Raw genomic sequence first — 18,227 nt, 5'->3', positions numbered from 1 at the left:
TGGGCTAGTGGAAGGATACAGATACCAAACAAGTAAATATACAGATAGAATTACAAATTGTGATGTGCTGTGAGACAAATGGACAGAGTTCTGTGAAATCAGTTTTAGATTTGGAGGTGAGAGAAGACCTGGATAAAGTGGGTTTTAAGCTGGTACTTTAAGAATAAGAAAAAGCCAAGCAAACAAAAAAATGAGAGAATAGTATTACAGAGGGCCTGAAGTCAGAACATTTTGCCATTTCTAAGAAAATGAAATAGGTCAACATGGTTAAAGTTTAATTAGTAAGGAGAAGGGTAGGAGAGGAAGACAGAGACCAAATTGAATATAGGCCCTTATTAATACATCTCGTGCAGGCCATGTTCAGGGATTTTTTTCCTAAGACAATTAGAAGCCATTGAAGGATTTGGAACCAGTTGGTGACATGATCTGATGCCTGTTGTATCAGTGGTTTATGAGAGGCAAGCCAGGAAGGGGAAGGACTAGTAAAGAGATTTCTGGCAATATAGAGAAGTGGCTTGGATTTCAGTGGTCATGGTGGTAGAAATGGAGAGGGAGTTTTGAAGATAAAATTTCATGCTTTGGTGACAAATTGCCAGAGATACAACAGAGGTGGATTATCATGTGCTGGGTAGAATTCATAAGGGAAAAATAAATGCTCCCAAATACTACCTAGGGTAAGAGTATCAATGGAAATGACCTCATATATAATCATAATTTGATTCTTATGTAGAACTTCAAGAACAGAATTGAAAATAACTTAAGTTGATGGGCAATGCAAGAAATGATCTGTGAGATCTCCTCAAGGTAGTTGTTTATTTAGAGGACTTCCCTGAGGTCTAAGACTTGAACTAGAAAAGCAGGGGCATCATGTTTGAATAATTTGTATGATGTTATTTTTGTCTAATATTATTTGGGTTTTTTTGGCTAGTTGTTACAGTTATGGTGGTAGTTGTTTAGATTTCAAGCTGCCTTTTTGACAAGATTTCCTTTTTTCTCCCTTTCTCAGTATGACAACATTTTAATGGAAGAGGCTGCGCAGATTCTGGAGATAGAAACTTTTATACCTCTTCTTCTACAGGTAGGAGGAGACTGAGGTCTGAAACAAAGAAAGTAGAGTTTGAAGAATTCCGGGGGGCAGTGTCAAAAAGCTACACAGTTTTGGGGTGCTAATTGCCATAATTACATATTCTCTTTAACTTCATTATGGTTGCTAATCTATTTTAAGCCTATAAACTTCCTTTAATCTGTTCAGTGGTTATTTAGTAGTTTGTTTTGTTTCCGGGAGTACTATTTAAAAATTCATAGTTTATCTTTAAGTTTTGAAAAGGCTTAGTAATTTTAATCAAGAAAATTACATTGTTATGCAGTTTGGAGGGTAGATGAGCTATTTTTTCATTTCTTTTGTTAGAGTTGTTTCTGGAATTGTTTTTGATGTTCACTGAGTACATTGCTTTTCTTTATTTTATGCCTAAATTTTTTTAGCCAACTGATGATGTTTAAGAATGTTTCTTACTGTACCATAGTCTTTACTATGGAAGAATTAAAAACAAAATGTGGAATCCCAATTTAAGAATAAAGACTGCTTTAATTCATAGATAAATTGGGTTCTAAAAGTTGTTTTATAAGCCAAATTATTTTGGACTTGGAATGCATTTTATCAGGGTATGTTTCAAGGAACAAGGAGAGCTATAAAGCAGGAAATGGAAGTAATACTGTGGGAAATATTAAAGACATAATTTTTACTGCTTTGGAGGTTTTCAGAACTGGTTCTTGGCGTAATTGTGATATGAGGTGTCTACTCTGACATCCTTCCATTTCCCTGTTTGGTCATCTGTTTCTTTCTGTGTACCCTTTGCTTAATTCTGACCAGAGTCTTCCAGACCTCTTTGGATTGCCCTACCTGGTAAAGCAGAGTTAATTTCATGCTTGCCCTCTCAATCCTTCCACCCTCCCTCACCCACTGTGAGCCACGAGGGTGATGGCACCTGTTTGTGGCTCACAAGTCATTCTGTACATTTGCCAGATGTCTCTCTGTGGAGCTGGTGAATGAGAATTAGTAAGCTAATAAAGCTGTTTTGTAAATAGGACTCTTGTATGATAAATTGGAGACTAATAGGATAATATATTAATCAGAGTATTTTGTCATCTCCTTACTTTTCATTTCTAGAATCCTCAAGATGGTTTTAGCCGACTGAAACGCTGGATTATGATTGGTGATCATCACCAGTTACCTCCAGTCATTAAGAATATGGCCTTTCAGAAGTATTCAAATATGGAGCAGTCTCTGTTCACTCGCTTTGTCCGTGTTGGAGTTCCTACTGTGGACCTTGATGCTCAAGGGCGAGCCAGAGCAAGGTAAAGGAGCCTTAAGTATTCCCTGTTTAAGGACCCCTGTTCCATAATCCAAGTATTTGATAGCATATTCTGTAGAGACTCTAGTATTCCCAGCTGTCTAGGAACTTGGCATCTACAAATCTGAAAGTGCCTGTATTGCCTTTTGCGTGGTATGTGAACTAAGTTATTTCCTGCACTTCGTTCACTAAGATTAATGTATGTGATTTGTGAACTGAGGGCTTCTTTTCTCTGTCACTTTCACTGTCTTTATGCCCCCATTAACTGTATGCCCCATATTAAGTGTAAGATATACAGTTAATATCATTTTGAAATCTAAAGCAAAGGTAAACAAGGAAAACACACCAGTTCTTATTTGTATTGAGTATATAGGCCCCATCTCATAATTACCTCAAAATACTCCTCAAGTTACAGGCTCTTCCCTGATTTTTTTTCCTGGTTTTTTAATTTAAGGATTAAAGATAACATTTACCTCAGAGTACACAATAGAGCTTCATCTCTATAGTATCATCAAGTCTTCTGACCTTTGGTTGCTTGAAGCAGGGAGGCAAAGTTGAAAAAGCATTATCGCTAAAACGATGAGAGCAAAATGGTTAACATGAGAATTAAAAGGAAGAGCACAGTTCCTTAGGAACCCCCTTATGTATATTAGAAGAAGATTTTACATTATTAACGTTTCCTGTCTGGGGTGGGATTTGTCTTTCGGAAGCTTGTGTAACCTCTACAACTGGCGATACAAGAATCTGGGAAACTTACCCCACGTACAGCTCTTGCCGGAGTTTAGTACAGCAAATGCCGGCTTGCTTTATGACTTCCAGCTCATCAATGTGGAAGATTTTCAAGGAGTGGGAGAGTCTGAACCTAATCCTTATTTTTATCAGGTAAGAAAAAACATAAAATTTTTAGGTTTATTTTGCATTTGCCTAGCTGAATTACTACCTAAATCAGTTATACCGAACCATTTGGCTAGCCATTGAAAAAAGGAAAACTAGGTCCCTACCTCATACACAAAACAAAAATTTCAATTTCAGATAAAGATACATCAAAGAAAAGAAAGTATAAACACACTAGAAAGAAGAAAATACTGATGAATACGTAATGTTGGGATGAGAAAGGCCTTAAGCTCGTTACCAAAAGTAGACGTCATAAAGAAAAATATTGATTGGAGACAAAATTTATTTTTAAGATTTAACAAATTGTGGATTTGAATTCTGAACATACATACAGAACTCCTATAAGTCACCTTTTAAAATAATCAACACCCAAACAGACAAAGGCAGTAAGGACAAGAATATTGTGTTTCACACAAAAAAAAGAGATTCGTAGCAGCTATAAGTTACCGGACCATATTTTCACCTCCAATAATACTCAGCATGGAGTTGGTTTGCGGAAATTCTATACTCATGCAATGCTAGTAGGAAAACAGTTTGAACTGTCAGTATGTATTAAAAGCAGTGTTCTCACTCTAAGGAATTTATCCTAAAAAATTATTGGACAAGTTTGCAAAGACTTATATGCTAAAATGTCTATCATATCTTTTTTCTTTTACTGCATAGTATTTTAGAAAAGAGAAACAACCTAAATATCAGTGGGGAGTAATTACATTATTACCTATTTCATATAATGAAATAATGAATAGGCATTAAGAATCGTAAGATTATAACTTTGTTCACTGACAGGGAAAATGTTTATGCTATATTAAATGAAAAAAAGTCAGGTTTCAAAATACGTTGTATAGGATCCCATTTTATTTTTATTTTTATTTATTTATTTTTTTAAGTGATAGTAATTGTTTTTTAATGTTTATTTATTTTTGAGAGAGAGACAGAGCATGAACAGGGGAGGGGCAGAGAGAGAGAGAGAGGGAGACACAGAAACCAAAGCAGGCTCCCGGCTCTGAGCTGCCAGCACAGAGCTTGACCCAGGGCTCCAACCCTTGAACCAATAGATCATGACCTGAGCCGAAGTCAGATGCTCAACCCACTGAGCCACTCAGGCGCCCCCCCCCCATTTTATTTTTAAAGAGGATCAACAAAACATAGGAGTGTATAAAGATAATCTATATTAAAGATCCAGCAGCATATACATCAAAAGATTTTACCTATGTTAGAGCTGATTAGATAAATGTAGTTACTATCAGTACAGACAACAGATTTACAGTCATGTAGCTTCTCTTCCTTCCTGTCTTCCAAAGAACTAGAAAAGTTAAATGAAAGAGGTAACTCAAGCTGTGAGTGTAACCCAGAATCAGAATATAAATGATTTTTCTGAAGGTCTTCCAGAATTTTCCTTTTGCCTTTACATGAAATCCAGCTTCTTGTCTTCCTCTTTTGATTTTCATGTTGTGTTTTATGTTCTCATTTTACTTTTTTCTGTCTTCTAATGCTTTTGATTTAGTCGCTTCTGAACTGTACAAAGCTTTGGGTTTGCTTCCTCGCTTTCGGATTCAGCTTAGCATAAATGTAAGCCAGACTGACCAATTTGAGGCCGCATTCTCTTCTCACTTTAAAGTGGTCTGGTAGAGGTGGCAACCATAAGAAGAGACCAAACATAAAAAACACAAGGAAATACTAAGGAAAAAGGAGAAAACATTGCACCCCAATTGAGAGTCCACCTCAGTACTATTAGATGCATATGCTATTAGATTGGATTTTTCTGCTGGCTTCTTAGATGGTTACCTTGCTACTTTGTGTTACTATTTCATTCATACCTACAGTTGCAGTGTATTGTAGCAGAATATTATTGATCTTTATTATGATTGTGGTGGTCCCAGAAATATTAAGCCATTAAGTTGGTAACTTATTTTATGATTATTCCATATATCACTGATATATTCCAAATATCAAAGAGAAATAATTACCATATACTCTTTATTTATCATTATTAATCTAGGATAGAGTTATCCCTCAGTTTTACAGAAGGTGTTCAGTTATCCAAGTTAATGTCACTTCTTGAATTGTAATAAATCAACAGTTGTGCCAGTTTTCCATTCTTTCTGTAAAACTGAAATGAAAGGAAATAAAGACATAATCTGTTTATGTTTACATTACAGAATCTTGGAGAAGCAGAATATGTAGTGGCACTTTTTATGTACATGTGTTTACTTGGTTACCCTGCTGACAAGATCAGTATTCTAACAACATATAATGGGCAAAAGCATCTTATTCGTGACATCATCAATAGACGATGTGGAAGCAATCCATTGATTGGAAGACCAAATAAGGTAATTTTATGAATATTATATGTTCTCTTATTCATCATGTTGGCAAGTGGAAAAATTTGTATTTATTATGAGTTATTTATATTGTTCTACTTTGTCTTTTTGCTATCTCCTTTCATGATGTGAGAAAATGAAATAATGGGAACTATAAATAATTCTTTGGCAGTCCTAGCTGAGATTGTTGTTGGTTTACTGTGAACTTCTGTCTCAACTACCACATTAAAGATTTTTGCTGGTGATAATCAGAAGTAAATGATCCTAAAACTTTTTGTTGGTAAAATGAAGGACAATGAAATGACGTTATTTATGTACCGTTATAATAGAAATAGAAATTATAGAACTTTTTAGCAACGTGGATGGAACTGGAGAGTGTTATGCTAAGTGAAATAAGCCATACAGAGAAAGACAGATACCATATGTTTTCACTCTTATATGGATCGTGAGAAACTTAACAGAAACCCATGGGGGAGGGGAAGGGGAAAAAAAAAAAAGAGGTTAGAGTGGGAGAGAGCCAAAGCATAAGAGACTCTTAAAAACAGAACAAACTGAGGGTTGATGGGGGGTGGGAGGGAGAGGAGGGTGGGTGATGGGTATTGAAGAGGGCATTTTTTGGGATGAGCACTGGGTGTTGTATGGAAACCAATTTGACAATAAATTTCATAAAAAAAAACATTTTGACAAATTGCATTTCATCAAAATTGAAACCTTCAAAAAGGAAAAAAGAAATTATAGAACTTTTTATTTTATTTTGCAAAGGTATAATTTGTACTGCTTTTTACTGTATGTGTGTGGGAGAGTGTTTTTTCTTGAGAATCAGAGAAGATTATAAAGTACCATCAGACCTGACGATTATTTTTATACTTTTTAAGTTTTTTATGTGGCATGGAGTAATATCAAATAAATATGAAGACACTTGATTATATCAATAAAGGGCTGAAAGTTAAGGATAACAAATATATTACTAATGATGAAACTAAGAGCTTGGTTGTAAACATGGCTATATCAAAGTGCTCTCACTTTTTCTTGGAAATCATCCAAGAGTAACAGGAAAATGGAAGGAGAAGACAAACTCCATTGTTAGGGAGATGACATAGATCAGGTGACCAAGAACAGAAAGAAAATGTGGGAAGAAGAGAATTTAGGGGACCAGTCTTGAAAGCACTTTCTGAAGGTGAGTGGCACACTCTGAAGTGTAAGAGCCACCTCCTTATTACTCAACAACAGATGTGGAAATTAGAAGTGTTCCTGGTCCCAGATTGGTTCAAAGAAGCCTTCAATGTTCGCCAAAAAGTAGACTTGTCTCTACAGCAGCAGAGGAAATGAGAACCTTCTGTTGTGAAAATGCAGCCTTTAGGAAACTGTCCAGCTCACCCCAGTTTAACCTCTTGCACATAGCTAATCCAAGAAACCCACTTATTCAGTGATGAAAGAGTCAGACAAAGGAACCTAGCACAAAGCATACTGACAAGACGTTTGCTTCAGATAACGCGTTGTCCTGGAACAGATGAAAACATCAAATACATATTTGGCAGTGGATTTTATTTTATTTTTTTTTTTTTAATTTTTTTTTTTCAACGTTTTTATTTTTGGGACAGAGAGAGACAGAGCATGAACGGGGGAGGGGCAGAGAGAGAGGGAGACACAGAATCGGAAACAGGCTCCAGGCTCTGAGACATCAGCCCAGAGCCTGACACGGGGCTCGAACTCACGGACCGCGAGATCGTGACCTGGCTGAAGTCGGACGCTTAACCGACTGTGCCACCCAGGGGCCCCGGCAGTGGATTTTAAAGTGCTTAATGAAGTAATCATTTCTGTGAGGGAAGGCTACAAAGCACAGAAATGGAAGAACTCGGGAAGAGATGAAATGTGAGCTGGAAGAAAATAAAACAAAAACCCAGAAATGGAGACAGTTGAAAAGAGTACAAGGACACACCGGCCACTCCATAAGGAATGTGGAACGTGGAAGTGAGAAACTAATAGCTTTGAAATACAGAGAGTTGAGAAGTAGAACATCGGTATCCGAGTCCTTTTATTATTTATAACACAAAAACTTAACTGAAATAATAGAAGAAAGTTACTCTCTCTCACACAAGAAGACAAAAATGGAATGGCTCCAGGGTTGGGTTACAGAAATGACTCCATCATGTCATCAAAGACCAAGATTCATTCCATCCTTCTGCTCTGCCATTCTCAGTGTGTGAACCCATTTCTCAGACAAGGTCTCCACATGGTCAGGTTGGGAACACATTTCCAGGGATTATATCCACGTGTAAGAGCAAAGGACTTAAATCCAAAATATAAGAACTCCTGTGACAGTCATTGTTAAATAAAGACAACCCAATACAAAATTGGCAAACGAATAGGTACTTCATGCAGGAAGACATAGGAATGGCCCATAAGCACATGAAAAATGCTTACCATCATTCATTGTCAGGGAAATACAGATTAAAACTACAATGACACACCAAGTAGATTGGCTAAAATTGACGAGGTCTACAGTATACCAAGTGTCGGCAAGGATATGGAGAAACTGGAACTCTGAATGTGGAACAGTGCTGGTGGATGTGTAAAGTGGCACAGCACCTTTGGAAAACATTTTGACAGTTTCTCGTGAAGTTAAACATACACTTACCATACAACTCAGCAATTTCACTCCTAGATAGTCATTCAAGAGCAATGAAAACATGTTCACAAATATACTTATACATGAACTGCAGCTTTATTCAAGGTAGCCCCAAACCAAATGCAAACTGCTGCAGCCCCTGTGGCAAACAGTAAGGAGGTTCTTCATAAAATTAAAAATAGATCTACCCTATGATCCAGCAATCGCACTACTGGGTATTTACCCAAAGAATATAAAAATACTATTTCAAAGGGATATACGCACTTAGGTACAATAGCCAAGATACGGAAGCAGCCAAAGTGTCCGTGGATTGATGATAAAGAAGATGTGTACACACACACACACACACACACACACACACAGTGGAATATTACCCATTAAAGAAATAATGAAATCCTGCCATTTGTAGCAACATGGTTGGAACTGGAGAGTACCATGCTAAGGGAAATAAGTCAGAGAAAGACAGACACCATATGATTTCATTCATGTGGAGTTTAAAAAACAAAACAAATGAGCAAAGGAGGGGGAAAAAAAGAGTGACAAATTAAGAAACACTTCTAATTATAGAGAACAAACTAATGGTTACCGGAGGGGAGGAGGGTGAGGGAATGGGTTAAATAGGTGATAGGGATTAAGGAGTACTCTTGCAGTGGTGAGCACTGCGTGATGTGTAGAATTCTGAAATCACTGTGCTGTACACCATTAAATCCTAAGTGAACATGCTAGGTTATGTTGCTGGGCATCAAACTGGTATACCAGGTAATAAGATAAACAGGACCTGTGTCCATGGACTTGGGTCGTCTAGTGGGGGAAGACTGTTAATTCTACAGATAGTTACTTCGTTGTCAGCAGAGGTAAAGATGAATGCTGTGAGTGTAAATAACATGGGGACATAGTCTAATCTGGTTCCTGAGATTTATTTCATAGTGTTCATCAACTGTTTTTCTCAATTCCAAGTATATGATCATGTTTCTCTTGGGATTATTCTAATGATAAGATTTTTGTGCTGGCATATGATTTAAATGATCTCTCTAAAGTCTTGTGGTGCGTTTGAAAAGATACCATATTTTCCATTTTTTTTCTCCCTAGGTGACAACTGTTGACAGATTTCAAGGTCAACAAAATGATTATATTCTTCTTTCTCTAGTACGAACCAGGGCAGTGGGCCATCTGAGGTACATAAGGAAAAATGTTTATATTATTAAACTTTACTGTCTGCTTCAATTTTGAACTTCTGTAGCTAAGTGGCTTTAAATTTTTTTAAGTTTAAAGTATAATTAATTGGTATGGCAGCTTTTGATTTGGCAGCTTTTTGGAGTGTAACAATATCAGATTCTTTATATAGTTAACTATTGTCATTGCATCTGAATTTTTTGAATCTTTAATATATTTAGTACATTTACTTTTTAATCTTCAGTAGCAGAGACAGAATTTTATTATAAAATCTTAATATATGATGTTTTTTGGAAACAGTGTCAGAAATTAAAAGAGTTAAGAAGGTGGTAAAAATAGTCTTCAGAGTACATTTCTCATTGCATAGGATTTCTGACTTTTTCCTCACACAGTCTTTCAGCCTCACTGTTAGAGGATAAAGGAACCATTTGTTCTCCCAGGATTAAGAATTGTCAAAACAAACAATAATCTATTTTTATCATTTATTGTGATGTATTTATGTGCTACAGAATTATGGGAATAATACTTTCTTGTTACAAAGCAGCCATTTAGTTTTGTGTAAACTTTTATCTCATATGACTTAGTGGCAAAAACTATAATGAGAGTTCATTTTATTATTTTATTTGGTGGATATAAAGAAAAAATTCTCCAAGCTCTCATAATGTTGTCATTTAAGTCAAAATCTGCTTGGAGCTTAGCCCCGCTCATCAGGTTCCATTAGACTGATAACTTTTATGTAAGAGTAAACAAAGATGTAATTTTCAAGAAATTGTTTCAGAATTATTGCATTCTAAAATAGTTTGTTTTTGCTTATTTATAGCTACTGTCTAAATACGGCATCATCATGATTTACGTAATTAAAATGTCTCCAAAACTCACAGTAGGAATACATGAATACTGCCTCGTTCAGTCTCCACCTTTTTTTTATTACTGTCTAGTGCTTTTGTCTTTTTCACATTCTTAAGACGTGACTTCTTGTACCATAATACTACTATAGCTACTTAGATCTTTTAATCAGTGCATTGGTCATGATTCCCCCCTCACAAAAACAAAAACATGGAGGTCAGTGATAAAGCATTAACTTTACTTGGTTTAACTAGTCACATGACACTGATTAACTTAATGTTTATTCTATTAAGTTTTTAAGAAGCTTAACTTTTTATTGCTATAGGTGAACAGAAATAATGAGTGGAATATGTTAAAAAAAAACAAAACAAGAAAACAAGCTGCATACTTATGTTATTAATCTTGAACTATGTTAATTAATTTTGTTTGTTTTCCAAAGGGATGTCCGTCGCTTGGTGGTGGCCATGTCTAGAGCCAGACTTGGACTGTATATCTTCGCAAGAGTATCCCTCTTCCAAAACTGTTTTGAGCTAACGCCAGCTTTCAGCCAGCTCACTGCCCGTCCACTTCATTTGCATATAATTCCAACAGAACCTTTCCCAACCAGTAGAAAGGTAGGACTCTTTCTTCATTGTATAGAGCAGTGCTCTTTTACAGATGATCACAGTAGCTAGGAACATCATCACATAGATCATCCGATCCCTGGTTTAGAGCGCTCCTTACACTGTGGAACTGAATTAGATTTTCTGCACAAAATAACAATACATGCTAACATTGAGTACTCACTAGGTATCAGGCAGTGAGTTCTTTACATGCATGATCTCACTTCATCTAATAGTCCTTTTCAGTAAGGTTTCTTATTAACTCCATTTTACATATGAGGAAACTAAGGGTTAGCAAAGTTAAGTAGTTTTGTCATGCATCTCATAGATGGAGAATCCAAGATTTGAAAACCCAGGCAGTGTAACTCCAGAATCCTCCTTGTTAATCACTGTACTGTACTGCCTCTCTTCAGCTTTTTAAGGAGAACTTAACTAATTACTTGATAACAGAGTAATAAATGGTTTAGCTCTTGGAGAACGCTTTCTTACCTACATTTTTGGAGAATGTCGGAGGGAATAGCACATACACTTAACAAAGGACATGCTCAGAAATGTCATTGCCTCCTCATCGCTGCTACTGTTGTTAAACCCCTCATCTTTGCTCCCCTTTTCCACCCCCACCCCAAAAGGTGACCAGTCCCTTTAATTTCTGGTTTATGCTTCCTACATTCCTTTTGCATAAAGGAGCAAATAACCTGATTATTTTTTTATATTGTTTTCTTTCTTACACAAAGGTTAGCATACTCATTAATCTTTAGGTTGTGACTTTTGAGCTTTGCATTTTTCATTTAATGCAATGTCTTAGAGATCCATTTGGGTTTTAAATAAAGCTGTTTTCAATGTTCACAGTACACTTATTTGCCCCCCCTACTCCCCCTTTTGCGAAAAGATTAAATGCTGTGTGTTTGTTTTATAATAAGGCTGAGTACTTTTTTTTTTAACTGCATTTTTTTTTTTTTTAAAGCAGTGTTTCTGTAGAGGAATAGAAGGATGAGGGTGGAATGATATGAGGGGGTGGAGTCATGTAAAGCTTTGAATGTCAGCTTCTGAAGTCTGGACACAATCCTATGGCTCTGAACTTCTCATTCTTTTGTGGGCTGATTACTAAACAGGCAGATTCCTAACACAAGGTCTGAGGCAGTCTTTTTATCCAAAGGCTGCAGGGACACACCTGGAGACATGTGGAGGAGATCAGGCAGTACCAATGAACAGAAGGCTTAAAGACTAGTGCCTCACCCAACACCATGGAGTCAAGCCCTTGGGGGACTACCTGAGAGCATCTCCCCACCTTCTGCTCAAGAGATCAGTGTTGGAGGCGGGCGGGGCTGTGCCACTAGTGCTGCGTCTCAGAAGAGGCAGCTCCCAGCAGAGCCACCAGAAAATAAGCAAACAAACAAAAACAAAACAAACAAAAAGCCTTCCATGTTGTAAAGGTAGTATTTCATAGTTGTAACAGCATGGCGGTCTTGGCACACAGAAGTGGTGACCATTGCAGAAAGTGACCATTATCAAAAGAACACCTACTTACATGTAATACTACCGTCCTGCTTAATTCTGAGAAATACCATTTAATACACTTCGTATTTCTGACGTTACATGCCTTAATTTGTTACTTGATGATAAAATTTTTTACCTTTATAGTCTTCTGAATTGCTTCTACAGTGAGAAAGGGTGAGACTTTATAAAATACTTTAGAGTTGACTATAAATAGGAAAGTTGTTCATCTTTATTCTAGGATGGTTTAGGAAGAAATGCACATTTTTTATTGTCTTCATTCATGCTTTACCACTTTAGAGCAGTATTTCTCAGATTTTTGTGGGAAACGACTGCATCAGAATCACCTCATTCTGTGTCAGACCTACTGAATCTGGGATTCCCACAATTTAAGTCTCCCCCATAGAGTTCTTAGATACCACAAAATTTGCACTTTAGACTAGCATTTGACCATATGCTTTATTAGGGAAAAATTTCTTGAATATTCACCCTTATGACTAACAAGTCTATATATTAAATACCAGTAATATTAGCTTATTTTTAGAAAAACAAAAATAGGAAAAATAGGTTTAATATTTTATTTCTGAATAAAATTGAAAATTGCCTTTGTTGCATACAAAGTATTAGAGACAATACTTTAGACAATGTTGATTTTTCTTTCTATTCAACTGATCATTTATCTCTTACTCTTCTGCATGAATTAGACCAAAACTCATAAATTTTACTTACCAACTGAAATTGTATTATAAGGTAGTAACTCTTAGCTTTCTTCTAGTCTCTTTTACTAAATTTAAATTGAATCACTTTCTCTTTCTGAAGTCCTTATTGGACTCTCACACTTAACATCTTTTTTTTTTTTTTTTTAATCTTTTATTTATTTTTGAGAGAGAAGGGAGGACAGAAGATCTGAAGCAGGCTATTTGCTGAGAGCAGCAAGCCCGATGTGGGGCTTGAACTCACAAACTGCAAAATCATGACCTGAGCCAAAGTTGGATGCTCGATCGACTGAGCCATCCAGGCGCCCCAGTCACTCACACTTGTTTCTTAATGTCCTGTGACTATTCTTGTCCTTCTTGTCCTTTTTTTTTTTTTTTTTTTTTTTAAGATAGAGAAAACATGAGCGAGAGGCAAAGGGAGAGAGAGAATCCTAAGCAGGCTCCATAACCAGGGAGGAGCCCAACCTGGGGCTTGATCCCATGACCACAAGATTATGACCTGAATGGAAATCAAGAGTCAGACATTTGGGGCACCTGGGTGGCTCAGTTGGTTAAGCATCTGACTTCAGCTCAGGTTATGATCTCACGATTTGTGAGTTTGAGCCCCGCATTGGGCTCTGTGCTGACAGCTCAGAGCCTCAAGCCTGCTTCAGGTTCTGTCTGTCCCTCTCTCTCTGTCCCTCCCCCTTCATGGTCTGTCTCTCTCAAAAGTAAACATTAAAAAAAAAAAAAGAAAGAAAGAAAAGACAAAGAGTTGGACACTTAACCCATTGAGCCACCCAGGCACCCTGTCCTGTTACTGTTCTTGTGTCCTCCAAACCCTAGTGCTTATAGATAAGACATGGGCTTCTAGAATGTTCGCTTTTAGCATATTAACTTTCTTACTGTACTTAACTTTCTTTTTTCCGCCTTCTAGAATGGAGAGAGGCCATCTCATGAAGTACAGATAATAAAGAATATGCCCCAGATGGCAAACTTTGTATATAACATGTACATGCATTTGATACAGACCACACATCATTATCATCAGGTGAGTTTTCTCAAAATTCAGTCTTATTTTTTTTGTTGTTGTAGAAAGAATCTTTGCCTTTGTAGATTATGCCTTTAAAGTACTTGATTGCTGTGGGAAAACAGCTAAACCAAACAGGGTTGTTGTTATTCATGTAACATCCATTTATTTAAAGTTTATTTATTTTGAGAGATTTAAAAACACCTTTATGTGGATAGAATTTGGCAAACAATGAGTTCTACATATTTAAGTATATAATTCAGTATGTTCTGACATATGTAAATACCTGTGAAGCCATCACTGCAATCAAGATAATGAACATACTAATTATTTCCAGAAGGTTCCTAGTGCCCCTTGGTAACCCCTCTCATCTTTCATCGGTCCCTTTCCCACCTTCTCCAGGCCCCCAGGGATCTTCCTGTCAATCGGTATACTGTCATTTCCTTTTTATTGACAAATAATGTTCCATTGTATGGATGTACCAAGTGTACCCGTTGACCTGTTGCTGGACAGTTGGGTTCTTTCCAAGTCTGGCTATTACAAATAAAGCTACTGTGAGCATTCTTATACCAATCTTTGTATTTTCTTTTGGGTAAATTCCTTAGTAGAATGGCTGAATAATGGAGTGAATATGTGTTCAACTTTAAAAAAAATTTTTTAAGTTTATTTGTTTATTTTGAGACAGAGAGCATGAGTAGGGGAGGGGCAGAGAGAGAGGGAGAGGATCCCAAGCAGGCTCCATGCACAGAGCTTGACGCGAGGCTTGAACTCACCAACTGTGAGATCATGACCTGAGCTGAAATCAAGAGTCCAGTGCTTAATCAGCTAAGCCACCCAGGTGCCCCTATGTGTCCAACTCTTTAAGAAACTGCCAATCTGTTTTTACAAAGTAGTTGTACCATATTGCCAGCAGCAGCGTGTGAGAGCTGTAGCTGCATAGCCTCACCCACACTTGTCATGGTTGGCCTTTTTTATTGTAACTGTTCTAAAGGGAAGGCTAAGCATGTGGAGCTGCTCCAGTGTTCTGGTAGAGTGAGACAGAAGCTTTGTACCATGCTGTTCCCTCTTGGCCATGGTTTTGTCTGAAGGCTTGGTTCCTCCCCTCACATGGCTCCTTGATTAAAGTTGGCCCTTTCTTGAGCTGTTGTCGGTCAGTCCTAACGAGCCAGTGTTTTTGCAGAAGTGTTATAGCAGATATTTTTGCTTTTTAGCTTTTTTAAGCTTATCAATTTTTATATTATTTTCTTCTCTGAAGATTTAATATGTACTTTGATCTTTGGAGTCAGGAAGACCTAGGCCATTGTCATCAGAGTTGTTAGGTTTGTATTATAATATGGCCAGGAGTGTTTTGGAAAACTGTAGATTGAACGATATCTATTAAGAAAATAACATTAATGTGAGAGTTTAGCTTTGTAAGCCAGTGTTTTTCTTTCATTTGAGTTCATATTGATGTTTTCTTTTTTTTCATTAGACTTTATTACAGCTACCACCTGCTATGGTTGAAGAAGCTGAGGAAGTTCAAAGTCAGGAAACAGAAGTAGAAATAGAAGAAGAGGCCAATCCTCCCCAGGCTGATCTGTCCAGTCTCACAGATGCCAGCTCCAGTCAAGAATCCTCAGCCTCTCAGACTGAGACCACCCCCGATCACACAGGAGCTAGTTCCAACCCAGAAGCTGTCCCTCCTGTGTCTGATACCACTGTTTCTATGGCAGGACCTGCAGCTGTACCAGCAGAGGCTAACGCCCCCCAGCATGTCACACCTGCCTCAGAAGAGACCAAGTAGCCCAACTGTAGCCTTTCTTAGGGAGGACATTTCATTCATAAAGTCTAAGTAAAGCTGCTTTTTGTATTTTATATTTGCTTCTGCTATTTTAAGGGTACTAATTAATGTTAAGTCATTATTTTTGTTAATTGATCTCCGTGCTTGTCTTCTTGGATATGTTTAAAAGAAAATTGTATGTGTATGAGCAACTTCAGTTTCATTTCTTCAGTCAGAAGGGCAAATAGCCATTCCTTTGATATTTTTATAATTAACCAAATATATCTTATTCATACCTATATTAAAAGACTTTGCTATAGAATATATAAGACATACTTTACATTTTCAGTGAACTTCTCTAAGGAAGGGGATCAAATACACTGAAATCAACCATAAGCACCCTTAAGAAAGTGTTCAAATTGGGGACGAAGTTGTTTCTTCTGTTATAGTATCAGATACTCAAATTGTGATTCCTTTTTTCTTACCTTTCTTGGCTGTCTTCCTTGATGTAAAGGCATTAACAGCCATAGTTAGGTCTAGATTTCTCTGATCAAAGAGGCTACATGTATTTCCTGCCCCAAAGTCTCATAATGTATTGGAACCACCTAGAGTGTCTGTTCATTCTTGGGGCCACTCTTGACCTGATAAATCTGTATCTCAGGGTTAGGACTGGGTATTTGTATTTTAGCAAGTGTTCCTAATGTTTGAGTGGCTGGCAGAGTGGCATCAAATCAAGCTGGTAAGGCTGAGCCAGGGTATGTCATTCAGCTGAGCAAGAAGATCTGGCAAATCCATCTGGGCAGGAAGAAAGATCCAGAGTCTGGGCAGTGAAAGTCACTGAACCCAATTCCCCTATATAGGATAGAATTCTCACAATGCAGAGGTTCTGAATCTTCTGCCCTGTTTAGTTTTCTTGGTAGATAACCAGCCACAAGGAGACCTTAAGGTAAAATGTGCTCTAGATTTGGGAGGGCAGAGTAGGACCTTGCTACTCAAGTGTGATTTGCAAACTAGAAGTATCAGCATCCACTGAACCTTGTTAAAATTGCAGCAGTGTGGACTCTACCCCAGATCTATTAAATGTGAATCAGCATTTCAGCAAAGTGTCCAGGGGATTTATATGCACTTTGTAGTTTGAGAAGCATTGTTCTGAGGTTACTATACTGTCCTCAATGTGAATGAAAGGTAGAGTAGATTCTGTGATGGTAAAATTAATAGTGTGACTGATGTTTTCTGACATGGGACCTCTGCTTATGAAGTTTCCTGGGCGTGGTGGCCAGAAGAGAGATGAATAAGGTAGGGAGAACTTGCCCACTACTTCTCTTCCCCATTTAGATGTCTGCTAGAGTGGCTAATGGGGAGCATTTCCCCCAAAGTATCCCCTCTGGTGCATCTACCTAAAAGTTTGACCATGTACAAAGAACCTTTGAGGAAATAGGCAAGAACCGCACACTGCCACTGAAATGCTTCTAATCCTGACATATTGAAGGAATGAACTCTTACAAAGAAATTAAACCAAGAAAGTCAAGTTAATGATTTTTTGACTGACTAGTATTTGCTCAACTCTCCCAGGCTGTGGTGGAGATGAGTCAGACTCTCCTACTACACGGTGTCTTCCTTCATCAGAACACAAGAAAAGAAAAGGGAAGGGATGATGAGGGGAAGGAAACACCAAGGAAACTATACTGGAAAATCTTTGTCTATTTGTTATCAGAGTAAGGAATGAGCCAGATAGTCTGTTACATAATTTCTCTGATTATAGGAATTTGGAACCAGGTGTTGTGGTCATCTGTATGAGGAATAGGACTCACAGAATTACTTAAATCTGTGAATATCTAGTATCAGGCTAAGCAAGAGAGAAAGAAGCTTTACTGTATTACTGTGTTTCATGGGAAAGATTGATGTTTCTCTCTACCTGTTAGAGGATATGAATCATGATACCTGCAACCAGAATAAGCAAACTGTTGGGCTGCTTTCTCATAAAGTAAACCATTTTGCAAACACTATATATCACTCTGTCTAGCTAGTGACTTACTTTTTCTCTGCTGCCTGATTTTCAGTCACGCTAAAAAGAAAATTTAACTGGAAGATGGGTGAATCCTTTGCCTTTGTCAAAGGAATTTTAGAAGGGATGATAGTGTTGGGATTTGAATTACTTAAAATTTTTTAACATTCATTTTTGAGAGAGATAGAGCATGAGCGGGGGAGGGGAAGAGAGAGAGGGAGACACAGAATCTGAAGCAGGCTCGAGGCTGCAGGCTGTCAGCACAGAGCCCAATACAGGGCTCGAACCCACAGACTACGAGATCGTGACCTGAGCTGAAGTCAGATGCTTAACCAACTGAGCCACCCAGGTGCCCCAGGATTTGAATTATTTTAAATTGTTTATTCACAGGAACGATCAGTGAGTTGCAGTTGACTATAGAATTTTGG

At 37.5% G+C, this 18,227-nt stretch overlaps 1 protein-coding gene across 1 annotated transcript in view; it reads left to right on the top strand.

The window, feature by feature from the left end:
- AQR (aquarius intron-binding spliceosomal factor) overlaps positions 1 to 17,802 on the top strand; it is a 98,892-nt gene extending 81,090 nt beyond the window's left edge. The window contains exons 29-36 of the mRNA XM_025918898.2: positions 1,007 to 1,078; positions 2,168 to 2,355; positions 3,062 to 3,233; positions 5,405 to 5,575; positions 9,285 to 9,370; positions 10,654 to 10,828; positions 13,943 to 14,056; positions 15,507 to 17,802. Of these exons, the coding sequence (XP_025774683.1) occupies positions 1,007 to 1,078; positions 2,168 to 2,355; positions 3,062 to 3,233; positions 5,405 to 5,575; positions 9,285 to 9,370; positions 10,654 to 10,828; positions 13,943 to 14,056; positions 15,507 to 15,818 (1,290 nt within the window). The 3' untranslated portion in view covers positions 15,819 to 17,802. The remainder of the gene's footprint in view (positions 1 to 1,006; positions 1,079 to 2,167; positions 2,356 to 3,061; positions 3,234 to 5,404; positions 5,576 to 9,284; positions 9,371 to 10,653; positions 10,829 to 13,942; positions 14,057 to 15,506) is intronic.
- Positions 17,803 to 18,227: the final 425 nt, after the last annotated feature.

Source organism: Puma concolor, chromosome B3 (assembly GCF_028749965.1).
Source record: "Puma concolor isolate L17-30 chromosome B3, mPumCon1.1.hap2, whole genome shotgun sequence".
Taxonomy (NCBI): domain Eukaryota; kingdom Metazoa; phylum Chordata; class Mammalia; order Carnivora; family Felidae; genus Puma; species Puma concolor.
Note: the sequence above shows the minus strand (reverse complement) of the source record. Positions and strands in the feature narration are given on the sequence as shown.